Source organism: Bos javanicus, chromosome 11 (assembly GCF_032452875.1).
Source record: "Bos javanicus breed banteng chromosome 11, ARS-OSU_banteng_1.0, whole genome shotgun sequence".
In the NCBI taxonomy this organism is placed as follows: domain Eukaryota; kingdom Metazoa; phylum Chordata; class Mammalia; order Artiodactyla; family Bovidae; genus Bos; species Bos javanicus.
In genome coordinates, this window is record NC_083878.1 from 36,362,322 (window position 1) to 36,378,133 (window position 15,812).

General features: G+C 37.0%; 2 protein-coding genes across 9 annotated transcripts in view; one reads left to right on the plus strand and one right to left on the minus strand.

Moving 5' to 3' along the window:
• The window catches only part of ASB3 (ankyrin repeat and SOCS box containing 3), a 120,742-nt gene that overhangs the window by 88,009 nt on the left and 16,921 nt on the right, over nucleotides 1-15,812 (minus strand). Inside the window, exon 1 of one of the 5 annotated variants that reach the window (XM_061432351.1) lies at nucleotides 3,289-3,369. The exons of the other annotated variants lie outside the window; for them this stretch is intronic. The gene's annotated coding sequence lies outside the window, so the exon portion shown is untranslated. Of the gene's footprint in view, nucleotides 1-3,288; nucleotides 3,370-15,812 lie in introns of those variants that run through there. 5 annotated transcript variants of the gene reach the window in all.
• Nucleotides 3,440-13,277, plus strand: CHAC2 (ChaC glutathione specific gamma-glutamylcyclotransferase 2). 4 transcript variants are annotated; one of them, XM_061432356.1, is made up of 3 exons: nucleotides 3,440-3,808; nucleotides 9,558-9,593; nucleotides 11,728-13,277. In XM_061432356.1, exons 1-3 carry the CDS (start codon nucleotides 3,578-3,580, stop codon nucleotides 12,121-12,123), a joined length of 663 nt encoding a protein of 220 aa, XP_061288340.1. In that variant the 5' UTR covers nucleotides 3,440-3,577; the 3' UTR covers nucleotides 12,124-13,277. The 4 variants fall into 4 exon arrangements, with proteins under 4 accessions (XP_061288340.1, XP_061288342.1, XP_061288343.1 ...); XM_061432358.1 differs by having other exon boundaries at nucleotides 3,443-3,712; XM_061432359.1 differs by lacking the exon at nucleotides 9,558-9,593 and having other exon boundaries at nucleotides 3,443-3,712.

Below are 15,812 nucleotides of genomic sequence, written 5' to 3' on the forward strand. Positions count from 1 at the left end.
TGGCAACCACTCCAGTTCTCTAGCCTGGAAAATCCCATGGATGGAGAAGCCTGGTAGGCTGCAGTCCATGGGGTTGCTAAGAGTCGGACACTACTGAGCGACTTCACTTTCATTTTTCACTTTCATACATTGGAGAAGGAAATGGCAACCCACTCCAGTGTTCTTGCCTGGAGAATCCCAGGGTTGGGGGAGCCTGATGGGCTGCCATCTCTGGGGTCGTGTAGAGTCGGACACGACTGAAGCGACGTAGCAGCAGCATGGTCATATTTTGGAGAAGGCAATCGAAACCCACTCCAGTACTCTTGCCTGGGAAATCCCATGGACGGAGGAGCCTGGTAGGCTACAGTCCATGGGATCACGAAGAGTTGGACATCACTGAGCCACTTCACTTTCACTTCTCACTTTCATGCACTGGAGAAGAAAATGGCAACCCACTCCATATTCTTGCCTGGAAAATCCAGGAATGGGAGCCTGGTGAGCTGCCATCTATGGGGTCGCACAGAGTCAGACACGACTGACATGACTTAGCAGTAGTAGCATGGTCATATTTGGGGCTTCCAAGGTGGCATGGCACAGAGGTAAAGAAACCGCCTGCAAATGCAGGATTCACATGCAGGAGACTCAGCTCAATCCCTGGGTTGGGAAGATCCTTTTAAGCAGGTAACAGCAACTCACTCTAGTATTTTTGCCTGGAAAATTCCATGGACAGAGGATCCTGGCAGACTACAGTCAATGGGGTTGCGAAAAGTCAGATGCGACTGCGCACACACACAATGGTCATATTTAAATATTAAAACTGTATCTGCAGGAACTGATTCTATAGAGAGCTAAGGTTAGCTATGATTTAATCTGATTGAATCAACTGGTCCATTACTAAGAAAGTGAAGATATTTACTACAGAACATTTAATTATTCAGTTAATAATTATTTACTGAACACCAATTAAATGATCAGCAATAAGGAGAATATAAGATCACAAAGACATAAATTCTATCTCGTTATGTACCATCTCACAGAAACAATAAATATATGTGATTCAAAATAGAAAACAGAAAGCACCATAAGAGAAGTATAGAGAGAGAGTCATGAGTAGTCAAAGCAGGGGAAAACTACTTCAAGCTGTACCTAAAAGATAAGGGAGGCTGTGACACTGAGATAACATGCAAAAGAGCATTTCTAGACAGAAGGAAAAAAACATAACTAAACTTATGGAAATGAACAAGCAAGGGTGAGTAAGGTCCAGTGAGTAAAGGAAGCAATCAATTCACTTTGGAAGGATTAGGTACACAGTAGAAAACTGAGATTACAGAGGTAGCCAAATTATGGAGAATCTTGAATGCTAAACTGTACATTTCTGAACCACACTACTTGTAGCGAGGGCCATTACATCCAAGTTTCACAAAAAAGAACAAATCACACACTTTAGGACAATTTATAAACATATTCATCTAAGAGAAAAAAACTTTTTTTTCTACATAGGAAAATCACACACACACACACACACACATACAAGAATACTATTCCAAAGACATTAAAAACAGCATTCAAGTAAAAACAGGTAAGCATCCCTTCTGGCTTTTCTCACAGTTACAAATACTGTTAATAGATCCAGATTAATATGCAGTAATCTGAAAAAAATTAACAGAACTGGATATCTTTGTACTTAAGAGAAAGAGAGTCCAAAAGAAATGTACTATAATAGCAGGATCGTTCTCTTCAACCCTTAATACAACAAGTTAACATGAATAAACTGTTTATCTTACTCAGGGACTTCCTTGCTGGTTCAGTAGCTAAAATCCCAAGTTTCCAATGCAGGGTGCCAGAGTTCAATCCCTACTCAGGAAACTAGATCCTACATGCTGTGACTAATATTTTGCATGTCTCAACAAAACTGAAGAGTCCATGTGTGCAACCAAGACCCAGCAAGGCACATAAATAAAGATCTCTTTTACTAAAACCTATGTTCTAGACTAAAAGAGAATACAAAGAAAATACATATAATGTACTAACAAATATGTATGATAAATATACCTCAGCTGGACCTCAACTGGTAAAATATCAGCTATAAAAATAAATTTTGAGGCACTTAAGGAAATCTGAACATAGAATAAATATTTGATGATGTAATTATTCTTAGATGTAATATTGGCACTCTGGTTATTAAGAGAATGTCCTTATTCTTAGAATTATTTAGCAGTTAAGTCACAGCACAAGCAGCTTCAGACATTTCAAAGTATATAAAGAGAAATAAAAGGTAAAGCAACTGTGGCAAAATGTTAATTATTGGATCCATGTGGAGGACATAAATGGTCACCATACTCTATATTTCTAACTTTTCTGTATGTTTGAAATTTAACAGAAAAATTGGGAGAGGGAAACTAACCATTCCAGGCAATGTGAAACCACAACTTGAAGAAAGTTAAGACCTGGTTACTCTTAAATTAAGTTTTTCTTTGTGACATTTTTCTGCTGACTTCTTAAGAGTATAAATAATACTCTTTGAACCTGGATGTTCTAGTATTCTTTTACACAGTTGAAGACTATAAAACATAAAAAAGAACAAGCATTTCTTGAGCTTCTGTTCTCACATAAACATGGCCTTGATGGCCCAAGTGAGCTTCCTAAACAGTATTTCCGAGCAGCAGCTCTAACCTGCAGATCAAAACGTTTTTTAGGATACTTGACCTGTGGGATAAATTCATGAAATCTGTTCAATTCTTCAACAGAGAAACGTACACAGATCCCAGGAGGTCCCACATATGGCTTCCAAAGCCTATGCACAAGCTAAAAACATTTATCTACATTTTTCTGAGTGAGTTTCTGAGTATACTAAAGATGACTAAGATCGTTTCATACAGAAAATTTTAATATATAAGCAGTTTTTGCTGAAATAATGATAGCTCTTCCATAGCCACAAAACTTCTGTAGTAAACTTTGTTTTTGAAAGGTAAAAAAGATTTTTTTAATGTAAATAAAGTCAAATACAGATTACAATCCGAGCTTGCATTCCCCTAGCTCTTGTTAAATGGGCAGAAATCCAGTTTTCAAAGCATAAGAAATGTCTTTCTACGTGCCACATAAGGTGCCCATAAACAGTTCGTCTCCGTGTATCTAGACCACGCCACCCAAGATACCCACCCTCTCCCTCCTCCTCCCATTTGAAAAAAGTAAATACACCCAACCTTAAAGCCACACTAAAAGGATTGTGGGTACTGTAGTCTTCTGACCACACGCACCTCCGGAAAGGTAGGGTGATAAACAGAGGCTGCTGAAAAATCCATTGCTTACCAGGGAGGAAATCAATGCTTCCAAATACCCTAAGCAAGCAGACAAAACAACAACGTTGACTGAGACAGAGTAGGAAACCGTTCCGCGAACTGCAAGTCCCAGTGTGCTTTGCGCCCCCAAGAAGGGAGTGCGGGCTTTGCGCCTACGCAGCCGGTTTCTTGCGTCCGGAAAGTCGTAGACTCTTGCCGGCAGCACCTCCAAGACAGCAGCTCAGAGACCACGAAGAGGGGACGGCCGCTGCCGCCGCCGCCACCACCGCCAGCCACCACGGAGGAAAAGCAAGGGAAGGATGTGGGTTTTTGGTTACGGGTCTCTCATCTGGAAGGTGGACTTCCCATATCAGGACAAGCTGGTTGGCTATATCTCAGGCTACAGCAGGCGCTTCTGGCAGGGCAGCACCGACCACCGCGGAGTTCCTGGCAAGGTGAGGCGCAACCTGTCCCCCACACTTACTGTCCCCGGAGTACTGTTCCTCAAGTCCTTGTCCAGCTCTGCAGGACTCAACACCCCACCACCGAAGGTCAGTAGGTTAAGGATACTGCTGCTACCTCTGTGCACCTTCCTCGGCCACCTGCCCCCGACTCTGGGATCCTAAACCAAGGGCAGTCCTTTTGAAGCCGCTGGAGACGCTGGTGGCAGTTACTTCTTGAGGAGGCAAGAAACGTGGGCACAAGCTCCCACAAGGCTGACATGCTGAGAGGGGATCCTGCCATTTCTTGGCAGCTACCCTCCCTCCCCAACCCCACCCCCGCCACAAAAAGGTGGGAAGATAAACCTTCCTGTCACCACGGAGTTGAAATACTAAAATCAACTAGTAAATTCAGCTTCTTAGCAATTAAGTTTGTTGGCATTTTTACATTCTGCCAGATTTTCATTGGTCTGAGTTTAAACGTGCATGTTATTTCTGGGATTTCTTTTTATCTTTCCAAAGGTTTTATGACACCTATGGTCACAGAAAAACTAGTTTCCAAAATTATCTCTGGTTATAAAGGAACTTATGTTGATCACCTTGGTTGTCAGGTACTTCAGAAGTTGAGTCCAGCTTTGGTACCTAAGTAGCACAGTACCAATACTATATCCAACATTAATGTTTTTTTCTTCAGTGGTTCTCCTCTAAATTGTAAATGTGAAATTAAGTTCTCTGATCCATTCTTCAGTCAGTTATGCAGGGACATTTATCTTAATACATTGTAAATACAGAGAATAACAGCTCACTGCTTATGCAAATCAGCCTCGTTTTTGTCTGCAAGACAAGTAATCCATAAGGAAAACTAAATTTTGGGTAATAATTTGGATAAGTTGAACACTTATTATACCTAACTTTTAAAAGAGTACAAAATGTTTAATTGCTTATATGTTATCTAAAATACTAAGAATTATATGAGTTTACCACTTTCTTTAAAAAAAATTAATACTGGCTCAAAAGCAGGAAATCTAAAATGCTAGAAATCAGATGTAGAAAGAGATTGAGGTTAATTCCAAAGAAATACCTGTTGTCTTGCATCGTGGAAAAGGGAAGAGAAGAAGGCTGTAGTTTGCACCTGCTCATAAATGAGACACAGCATTAAAATCATAAAAAAAAAAAAAAGCCATTCTACCTCAACTAGAGTTGGTAAATTAAGAATCTGGCTTTAAGGTAGACAATGACTTGAAAACAGGCTAGTGATTTACCACCAAATGCACATTTACAGGCCAAAAGAGATTTCATGGCCAAACTATCTCCAAGAATATTGTAAAATAACATTTAAGACTTTAAAGTTAAATAAAATGCCTTTTGAGTTGTCAGATATGAGCGTTTACAACTGCCATTCTGCAAAGGAATGCCTTACTAGGCTTCAGTTTAAAAAACCAAGTATTAAATACTTAAATGGTTAGAACAGCATATTTCAGTACTCTACTCTCAACCAAAATGTTTGTTACACAGCACACTGAGTTATGTACACTGTCAAAACAAACTGATGATAAGAAATTGCCAAGTCAATACAACAATTCATGAATCTTTAATAAAATATTAAAGAAGGTAGCTATAAAAGTCAATATCTCTTTTTACTTAAATATTCTAAAATATAAGGTAGGAAAGTTGGGGGCGGGGGTGCTGCAATGGCTAACAGTTTGATACCAATTTTTATTTAAAGAATCCATCCTAGCATATTGAAGGAAAACCTAAAGCATTAAACATTTTCTAAGTATACTGTTCTGCTTTTAGCAGAAAGAACATTATTTTACTTCACATTTTCTATTATAATAGAGCACAAGCCTTATATAAATACTAACTGTATGACAAACAGAAATACAAAAGGCTACAGAAATACCTAGCAAATTAGCAGAATAATGTAGATTCTACATAGCACTATGTTTTTGTTTTTGTTTTTAGCACTATGTTTTTTACAGCAACATATGCTCCTAGTGAGCTAGTCATCAGTACATATGAAATGTGATGTTACTAAACAAATGTTGGACTCATTTCCACATACTGTAATGTGACATTTGTAGGAAAAATGCCAAACCTACTTCCTTTCCTAATTATGCTTTCTTTTTAGCTTCATTAAACTTTAATATCTTCCTAAGTTTAATTAAGCATCTCATTTATTTCTAACAAAACTAGCAATTTCTTATCAAATTAAGGATTTATTTAAATGTGAAAAAGTGTTCACATCAGAAAGAATATATTTCAATTTCAAAAAGAGAAAACATTTTAACACAAGAGATGATCATGAATATTTATAAATCTCTAACATTTCTAGATGGTGATCAGAAACATGAATCATTACCCAATGAAAGGACCCAACATGGCTCATATTTCACATCCTCCAATCCTATTCACCTTTCAAGACCCCTTCTTCAGTTTCAATGCCCTCCCCCCAAAATTTAAGTACACTTACAAATTAACATTGTTACCCCAATAATAATAGGAACAAACAGCTTAAGTTTTATAAAATATTTCTGGGTAAATATATCAGTAGTGTCAACAGTGTATGTGTATTTCATCCATAAGCAGTCAAAGGGACCCATCTATTTTCCCTTAATGATTCCCTACATATGCTCTTTGTTTTCTGTTTCAATTGTCATCACCTACATCAAGGACTTTACTACCTCTCCCCCTTTCAACAATTACTACTGAGCGCTCACATATAAATGGAAAACACCTATGCAAACAATACCTAATAAGTGCTGTAAGAGAAAAGGTACAATGAGAGCTTAGAAGGAGCTGCTGCAAAGTTGCCTGAAAAGACAGCCAAGCCTTTACAAAAAGAGTGGCAGGAGGATATCCAAGGGATTCTAAAGAAGGGCATTCCACTCTGCTGTGCAATGCTGTGCTGTGCCTAGTCGCCCAGTCATGTCCGACTCTGCGACCCCATGGACTATAGCCCACCAGGCTCCTCTGTCCATGGGGATTCTCCAGACAAGAATACTGGAGTGGGTTCCACACCCTCCTCCAGGGCATCTTCCCCACCCAGGGATTGAACCCAGGTCTCAAACCCAGGTCTCCGTATTGCGGGCGGACTCTTTAACGTCTGAGCCACCAGGGAAGCCACCATTCCACTCTGGGCACTGGTATATTCAAAGATATGAATGTTTGTAAAGGTCCCATCACTTTATGGCAAATAGATGGGAAAACAATGCAAACAGTGACAGGCTTTATTTTCTTGGGCTCCAAAATCACTGCAGATGGTGACTGCAGCCATGAAATTAAAAGTCACTTGCTCCTTGGAAGAAAAGCTATGACCAAGCTAGACAGCACATTAAAAAGCAGAGATACTATTTTGCCAACAAAGGTCCGTCCAGTTAAAGCTATGGTTTTTCCAATAGTCATGTATGGATGTGAGAGTTGGACTATAAAGAAAGCTGAGTGCCCAAGAATTGATGCTTTTGAACTGTGGTGTTAGAGAAGACTCTTGAGAGTCCCTTGGACTGCAATGAGATCCAACCAGTCAATCCTAAAGGAAATTAGTCCTGAATATTCATTAGAAGGACTGATGCTGAAGCTGAAACTCCAATATTTTGGCCACCTGAGAAGAACTGACTCATGTGAAAAGACCCTGATGCTGGGAAAGATTGAAGGGAGGAGGAGAAGGGGACAACAGAGGATGAGATGGTTGGATGGCAGCACCAACTGGATGGACATGAGTTTAAGCAAGCTCTGAGAGTTGGTGATGGACAGGGAGGCTTGGCGTGCTGCAGTCCATGGGTCGCAAAGAGTTGGACACGACTGAGCGACTGAACTGAAAAATTATAAATAATTCATTTCAGCTTGAGAAGGAAAGTGGTAAGAAGTGAGGTTTGTAGTTAACTCATGCAAAGGAATTTTTATTCTGTAGAATATTATAACCCTGAAAAATTTAAAGCACAGGAAAACTCAAAACCCAATTTTGCAAACAAAAAGTCAACCTAGGGCCATGTAGAACAAACTGGAGACAGAGAGCGAAAACCCTGAGGAAACTAAAGAATGATGAGAAAACAAATTTAGAAAATAATCGGAAGATAAAGCTACCAAGAATTAGTGACTAAGCTGGTGAAAGGGGAAGCAAGGAAAGGTGGAAAGCAGAGCTTGTCCCACAGACCGCAAACATTACTTGCTCACAGTCTACCTCCTTCCCACTTAAATGTGCATGCTATATACTTTACCACCACGAACATCCTTGTATTGATGGACCCTGATGCTGGGAAAAACTGAAGGCTGAAGGAGAAGGGAACAACAGAGGACGAGATGGTTGGATGGCATCACTGACTCAGTGGACATGAGTTTGAGCAAGCTCCGGGAGATGGTGAAGGACAGGGAAGTCTGGCATGCTGCAGTCTATGGGGTCACAAAGAGTCAGACACAGCTGAGCGACTGAACAGCAAATTAACACACTGATCTTGCCAAAGCATCTGCTTTTATCATGCCAGTCACCTACTAACTTGAGTGCTACAGTAGCGCCTCATTTCCTGTTTCTCCCAAATTTCAGTGGCTTGTTTTCTCCATTGTCCCCCAATTTCAACTCCAATCTTCAGCTTTCAAATTTGACTCTATCCTATTTCTCCAGGTATCTTTCTGAATCATCTTCCATTCATGGAGAAGCCTCTGCTAAAGTCAGACACTTTGGCCTGGTTTAATTCTGCTTCTAGACCCTTACTCAGAATTGTGTCTTTCTTTCTGACCACCCAAGACTCATAATTATTACTTCACTTAATAAACAGCATACATCACAACCCTTAAGTATTCTCTACCTATTTCATATGTTAATAAGTTCATATTCCAGACTTACAATATAAGCTTTTAAAAACCAGAATCAGTTTTATCGTCTCTCCAACAAAGAATAGGTATTCAATAAATAGTTCCAAAATCACTTTGAAATCAAAGGTAATACGGCAATTCCTACATGACCCCCATCAATATATGTATCCTCACTGTAGCATTATCTTAAATAGAAAGAAAGCTAAATATAAATGTCCAACAGTACAAAGATGTTTAAATTATAGCTCACTGATGATGGTAGAGTATCATGCACCTATTAATAAGTATCAGAAGACTAACAGGAAAATTAAATTAAAAAACATAATCCAAAATTCCATGTGTTCCATGATTACAAATTATCTATACAAATGGACAAAGACTAGAGGGATATAGAAACGAGGATAGCACAAATATCTGAATGGTGTAGGTTCACTCTGTGTCACACAGCAGGCATACAAGTAGGTAAAGTTGTGGCTTACAACTTTCTCACTAATGTCAATAAATACACAACCACTGACACTAGGTAGGACTTGTATTAAAAAAAAAAAAAAACAAACAAATTCTCAGAATGTACCAGACTTACAAAATCAGAAACTACCTCCAAGTAATTTTTATCTACACTTGAGAACCACTTCTCTATAGGAAAGTACCCTGGAATTTCATGTTTTGTTCCTCAGTGGAACACTATAGCAATCTTTATTCCCTGAAGAGGAAAAAGTGATAAGAATATTTATTATAGTTGCTTCTTCCTTTTGCTTTTGATTTCAGTCACAGGTGTGTTTTTTAATATATCCATTCTAAGTGAATACAATATACCTATTATACACAAATTTAAGAGAATTTTTTTAAAAGGCCAAGATAGTTTGGATAAGATAGATTCTTTTAATTCACTTTAAAATTTATCATAAAAAATAAGTACTTTTTAAAAAGTGCTCAGTATAAAGAAATGAAGTTAAAATATTCCATGTCAACAGTAAGTTGCTAATGCTCAGTTAATGAACTTTAATTCAGGAAAAAAATTTTTTTTTTTTTTTTACTTTTCTTAAAACAGCCTGGAAGAGTTGTGACTCTTGTTGAAGACCCTGCGGTATGGTATAATGATTCTTTTTTGTATAGTCTTTAATCATAAAGTGTTAACATGTTTCACAGTCTTAATAATCAGTAAAATCTTATTAGCAGTCATCACAGATAATTTGAACTACACTGAGCCTAGAAATTCCTCTCTGTATTAGTTGTATTTCTTCTTATGTGCTGGGAAAGTTGGGATGCAGAATTCAGGGTAGACAACGAAAAGCCAATGGCGCATAGTCTCATTTTTCCCTTCTTAATGAGTTTGTTGACTGAGAATTTTATGGTCTCCTTTGACATAAATTGGAGAAGGAAATGGCAACCCACTCAGGTATTCTTGCCTGGAGAATCCCATGGACTGAGCAGCCTGCTGGGTTACAGTCCACAGGGTCGCAAAGAGTCAGACATGACTGAGCGACTTCACTTTGACATTAATGGAGCCAACCCTCAGACAGCCAGATGAACACAAAGAATTAAATGAAAGCCTTAAAGCTTTCCTCACATTTGCTAGGAGTCTAATATTTCAGCAAAAATCTCAGTCATGAATTATCACTTTCTTTACTGCCTAATCTTATCGATAGCACAACAGGTTTTTTAAAAAGTATGGAGTACTAGAAAACTTATTTGATAGTTCTCTGTTTCTTAAATATTTTCAATCATTTTATTGAGATCCAAATTTTACATTGTAAAGTATTTAACTTTAGAAAGGACTTTGATATATAAAAATCAAAGCAGCAAAAATAATAAAAATCAAGCAGCTAGCTAGATGAATAATGGTGAAATTATGAAATGCTTTCATAACTTACATTAGGAAAAACATCCATAAAAAATGGCTCCAAACTGGTAACTAAAACTCCTAATTAGAGGTAATAAAAGGTACTTTGTTCCTATAGAATGTTAATTTAGTCAAGATACTTAGCAACCTGAAGTTTAATAATTAAAAGTTGTCAAGACACTAAAAAATGTGTTACAAACTATAAATCTTGCTTGTATCACAGATATTTTACTGATACTACAAAAAATCTTTGCAGCTAAAGTACATTGCTTTTACTGACACTGTTCATAGGCTCCCTAGACAAAGAGTTTGCCATTTACTATTCTGGATGGAATAATTTACTAAGGATATTTGAAAGTTTACTCAGTGAAGAAATGAACAAATAAATGAACCTATTGCCTTAATAGTTGATTACTTTATTACAGAGCTTTTAAAATACAGAACTCAGAGAAGGAAATGGCAACCCACTCCAGTGTTCTTGCCTGGAGAATCCCAGGGACGGGGGAGCCTGGTGGGCTGCCATCTATGGGGTTGCACAGAGTCGGACACGACTGAAGTGACTTAGCAGCAACCTAGAAACATATTAGAAACCCTTCCTGGAAAAGGCATGGAATTAGTGTATATCATGCTTGCTAAGTGCTTCCTAGGCTTTGTTTGGTAAGCCGTGAAAGTCACAAATCTCACATCATTATATAAAAAAATGAATATCTCTGTACTTTTGATGTGTATTTAATCATGGATCATACCGTGGATTGTTATTTATAAGGTTATATATAAGGTTTTATTTCAACTATGTGTGAAATCAATACATGATTATTAATAAAAGTGAATGGCTTTTAGTGTTAAAAAATAATAATAACAAAAAATGTAGAACTCTTTTGGCAAACCAGGGAACAACTAATATATTTTAAGGGCTTCCCTAGTGGCTCAGCAGTAAAGAATCCACCTATCAATGCAGATGTTGGTTTGATCCCTGGGTCAGGAAGATTCACTGGAGAAGGAAATGGCAACCCACTCCAGTGGGTTTCAGCATACTATCAGTGAAATGCTTATGGATTAAAGACTTAGAACTATATTTTTAATGACTAAATGAAGATCTGATATTTTTCATTTCAGTCCCATTAGGTAAAAGACATAACTTTAAAAATTTAAACAAAGAAAAATATCCTGGTATATAAGGAAATTAATTATTCAGACTGAAGAATTTAAAATGCTTATCTCCTTTATTATTTAGTATATACCTCTTCATTGCACATTAAGGGAAGCAAAACTGCACTGATTTCTAAGAATATAGAAGATACCTTCTAGCTCATAATCTATCTTCACCTACTTTAGCCTTGTAAATACTACATAAAACTTTCTTTTCATTTTTCAACAGGGTTCTGTATGGGGTGTTGCTTACAAACTGCCAGTAGGAAAGGAAGAAGAAGTAAAAGCATACCTTGATTTCAGAGAGAAAGGAGGCTACAGGACCACAACAGTCATTTTTTATCCAAAAGATTCCACAACAGAACCATTCAGTGTGTTGCTATATATTGGAACACGTGATAATCCTAATTATCTTGGTCCTGCACCTCTGGAAGACATCGCTGAACAAATTTTTAATGCAGCTGGTCCAAGTGGAAAAAATACAGAATATCTTTTTGAACTTGCAAATTCTATGAGAAGCCTTGTGCCAGAAGATGCAGATGAGCATCTTTTCTCTTTAGAAAAATTAGTAAAGGAACGTTTAGAAGGAAAGCAGAACTTCAATTGCATAAAAAGACCTAACTGATTTTTCCAAACAAGCAGAACTTTTAATCTTCAAAGAATGGCTTCATTACACAATGGCAATATGATTTGTAAACGTGTTTACCTGAAAATCTTAGTTGTGTTTAATGTTGTAGTCAAGATAATATCTAAATTCATAGTTTAATTGCAGTTGGCCTGAAACTCATACATACTCAAAATATTGGGATATAGTTAAAGAAAAAATTCATTTCAATAATATAATGAATGATTCTCCAGCTATATGATATTGAATACTTGCTCATGAGAAGTTCTTTAGAAAAATACAATGAAGGACTCAGTTCAGATCTTGTTTTTATCTAAATAAATACAATTCTGTTGTTTCATATTGCAATACTATTTTAAAGTTGTGGAGAATTAGACCAAAAGTCCAGTAATTATAATAAGACTATGCCTTTAATATATTCCCATATGTTACTCTGTAATCATGGTTTAAAATAAATAAGCTTAAAATAACATATAATTAGATATGTATGGTAATATAGACAAGATTTTGGCCTTGATCGTGAACTTCTTTGTTTAGATTTTAAATGAAACTCCAATTTAAGCCAAAAAGTTAGCATTCTAATATAAAAATTTCCTTGGAATTATAATGTACTATATCTCTCCTTTTTTGAATAAATGTATTGACTACATGGTAAAAACCCTTTCAGCTAGAAAAGCACAAATTATACAAATTATGTCTAACAATTTATCATTCAATTTGTATTAATCTTATACTGAAGCTTAAAAAAAAAGATAGGCTTTTTGATATTACAAATTAACAGAAACATATATAATGAAAGTTTGCTGTTTGAAATGGCATTGAGAATTGTAATTTTTTAAAGTAAGAAGTGGTGTTACCTGATCATTTGCTACAGTTTTTTTTTCCTTCTTACATCTTGTCACTTAACAAAGGTATCCACTAAACAGTGTGATGATGCTACCCACCTAGGAACCATGTATAATTCACACATGCAAAAGTAATCTTGATTCAGACTAATCAGTTCTTATTAGAAGTTATTTCCTTCTCAACAGGACATGCAGTCTCTCTAAAATCTTTCAACATGAAAAGAATTTCAGTATCACATTAGATTTAATGTGAAACTAATAAGTAGTACCAAAGTTGTTCATGTAAAATAAAGCTGTCCTTTTCATGTTTTTTTTTTAATTTGTTATAAATATCTTACTTCGTAATTTAGTCAGCTATATAAAATTTAAAATATTTTCCAACATCTTCAGTATTAGCTTTCCAGAAGGCATTTCTCTTGTCCTATACAACAAGAAAAGCACTAATATTCATTAATGAATATTTCATAAGGATGTACTAGGCACTTTACACACAGGACCATCCTCTCAGCTTGTTTTCACAGTAACTTGTATATAAGTACACATCCAGTAAGAAGCAGAAGTCCGTGTCTCTGTTAAAGCGCAAGAGTCTACAATATATTTAAAAATCCACATCTTTACTAACCTACATCTTTTTTGGGTGTGTAATGAAATAATATGTGGCTTGTTAGATAGAGATATTAATTTTGACAGATGTATACAGATTCCCACAAATACTAGCCTGTCCAAGAGTCACATGCCATACATAGCTCAGAATCACATAGATGTATTCAGAGATTCAGCCTTTCATTTTACAAATAAACCTAAGTCCAAAGAAATTTGTAACTCCCAAAGTGATTCTTTTACCATTTAATACATGTTACATATCAAGGGAGAGGGATTACTTTGGGATCGGGCCACATTTGTATCTTTCTAGACTTTCAGTTATTAATAGAAGTTAACTAGAAAATACACACGTGATATACCATCAACATTTATAGGGAGACCATGATCCAAAGAGCCCAGGAACAGGAACATTTATTTCCACTGCGATGGGGAGAAACATAACTAAAATGGATAAGATAAACAATACTAAATTGGCAGCTAGAGTCTGGAGCCCACAAGTGACTAAGAATCTATCATAAAGGTAGTAAGCTATCTAGAGCAAAAGTTATTTTTGTTAGCAAAAGTGCAAGTCTCTTATAGCCCTGGGACCTCTCTTCCCAAGCAGTCTCTCTCATTCTGTCCTCATCACACATAACTCAGACTCAGTCCTCAGAGAACAAATCTTCAGTTCAGTTCAGTCGCTCAGTCGTGTTCAACTCTTTGCGACCCCATGAATCGCAACACGCCAGGCCTCCCTGTCCATCACCAACTCCCGGAGTTCACTCAGACTCACGTCCATCGAGTCAGTGATGCCATCCAGCCATCTCATCCTCTGTCGTCCCCTTCTCCTCCTGCCCCCAATCCCTCCCAGCATCAGAGTTTTTCCCAATGAGTCAACTCTTCACATGAGGTGGCCAAAGTACTGGAGTTTCAGCCTCAGCATCATTCCTTCCAAAGAAATCCCACGGCTGATCTTTAGGATGGATTGGTTGGATCTCCTTGCAGTCCAAGGGACTCTCAAGAGTCTTCTCCAACACCACAGTTCAAAAGCATCAATTTTTCAGCGCTCAGCTTTCTTTACAGTCCAATTCTCACATCCATACATGACCACTGGAAAAACCATAGCCTTGACTAGACAGACCTTTGTTGGAAAAGTAATGTCTCTGCTTTTTAACATGCTATCTAGGTTGGTCATAACTTTTCTTCTAAGGAGTAAGCGTCTTTTAATTTCATGGCTGCAGTCACCATCTGCAGTGATTTTGGAGCCCAAAAATATAAAGTCTGACACTGTTCCACTGTTTCCCCATCTGTTTCCCATGAAGTGATGGGACCAGATGCCATGATCTTCGTTTTCTGAATGTTGAGCTTTAAGCCAACTTTTTCACTCTCCTCTTTCACTTTCATCAAGAGGCTTTTGAGTTCCTCTTCACTTTCTGCCATAAGGGTGGTGTCATCTGCATATCTGAGGTTATTGATATTTCTCCCGGCAATCTTGGTTCCAGCTTATGCTTCTTCCAGCCCAGCGTTTCTCATGATGTACTCTGCATATAAGTTAAATAAGCACAGTGACAATATACAGCCTTGACGTACTCCTTTTCCTATTTGGAAGCAGTCTGTTGTTACATGTCCAGTTCTAACTGTTGCTTCCTGACCTGCATACAAATTTCTCAAGAGGCAAATCTTAGTTAGGTGTTAAATTTTAGGAATTCAAGAAAAGTATGAGTATAAACCTTATACTGAGAAAAGAAAATTTTAATAAAAATCTGTATAATGGAGAGGAGATTAAAGTAGATCTTTCTCCTCCTGCTCCAGGCCACTATATCTCCTTTCCCCACTCCCAAATAAATAACAGTTACTCTTCAATCTACCAAGAACTGTAAGCACAGTCTAGATACCATCTCCATACATAAAAAGTTATTATCATTTAGGGAAATAAAGTTTGCTGTGATGTGAACACTGAATATTTGAAAGCATAAACGTGATCTATTCCTTCAAGACTGATTTTAAAACACTGAATAGTCAAAATTTTATTCTATCATATTAATTTTATCTTTTCCATAAAAACAAATCTTTTTTAAATTGTAACTGGAGTAGTTGTGAATATCAATGTAAGCATCTTACTCCTATAATTTATATCCCTGATTCTTTCAAAGTCAGTTATATGATAAATGTGCTTAAAATTCCTTCTCATCACATCACATAAAAATTTACATACAAAATAGGATATTCCAATTATTTTTTTCAACAAAAATTAACTATATT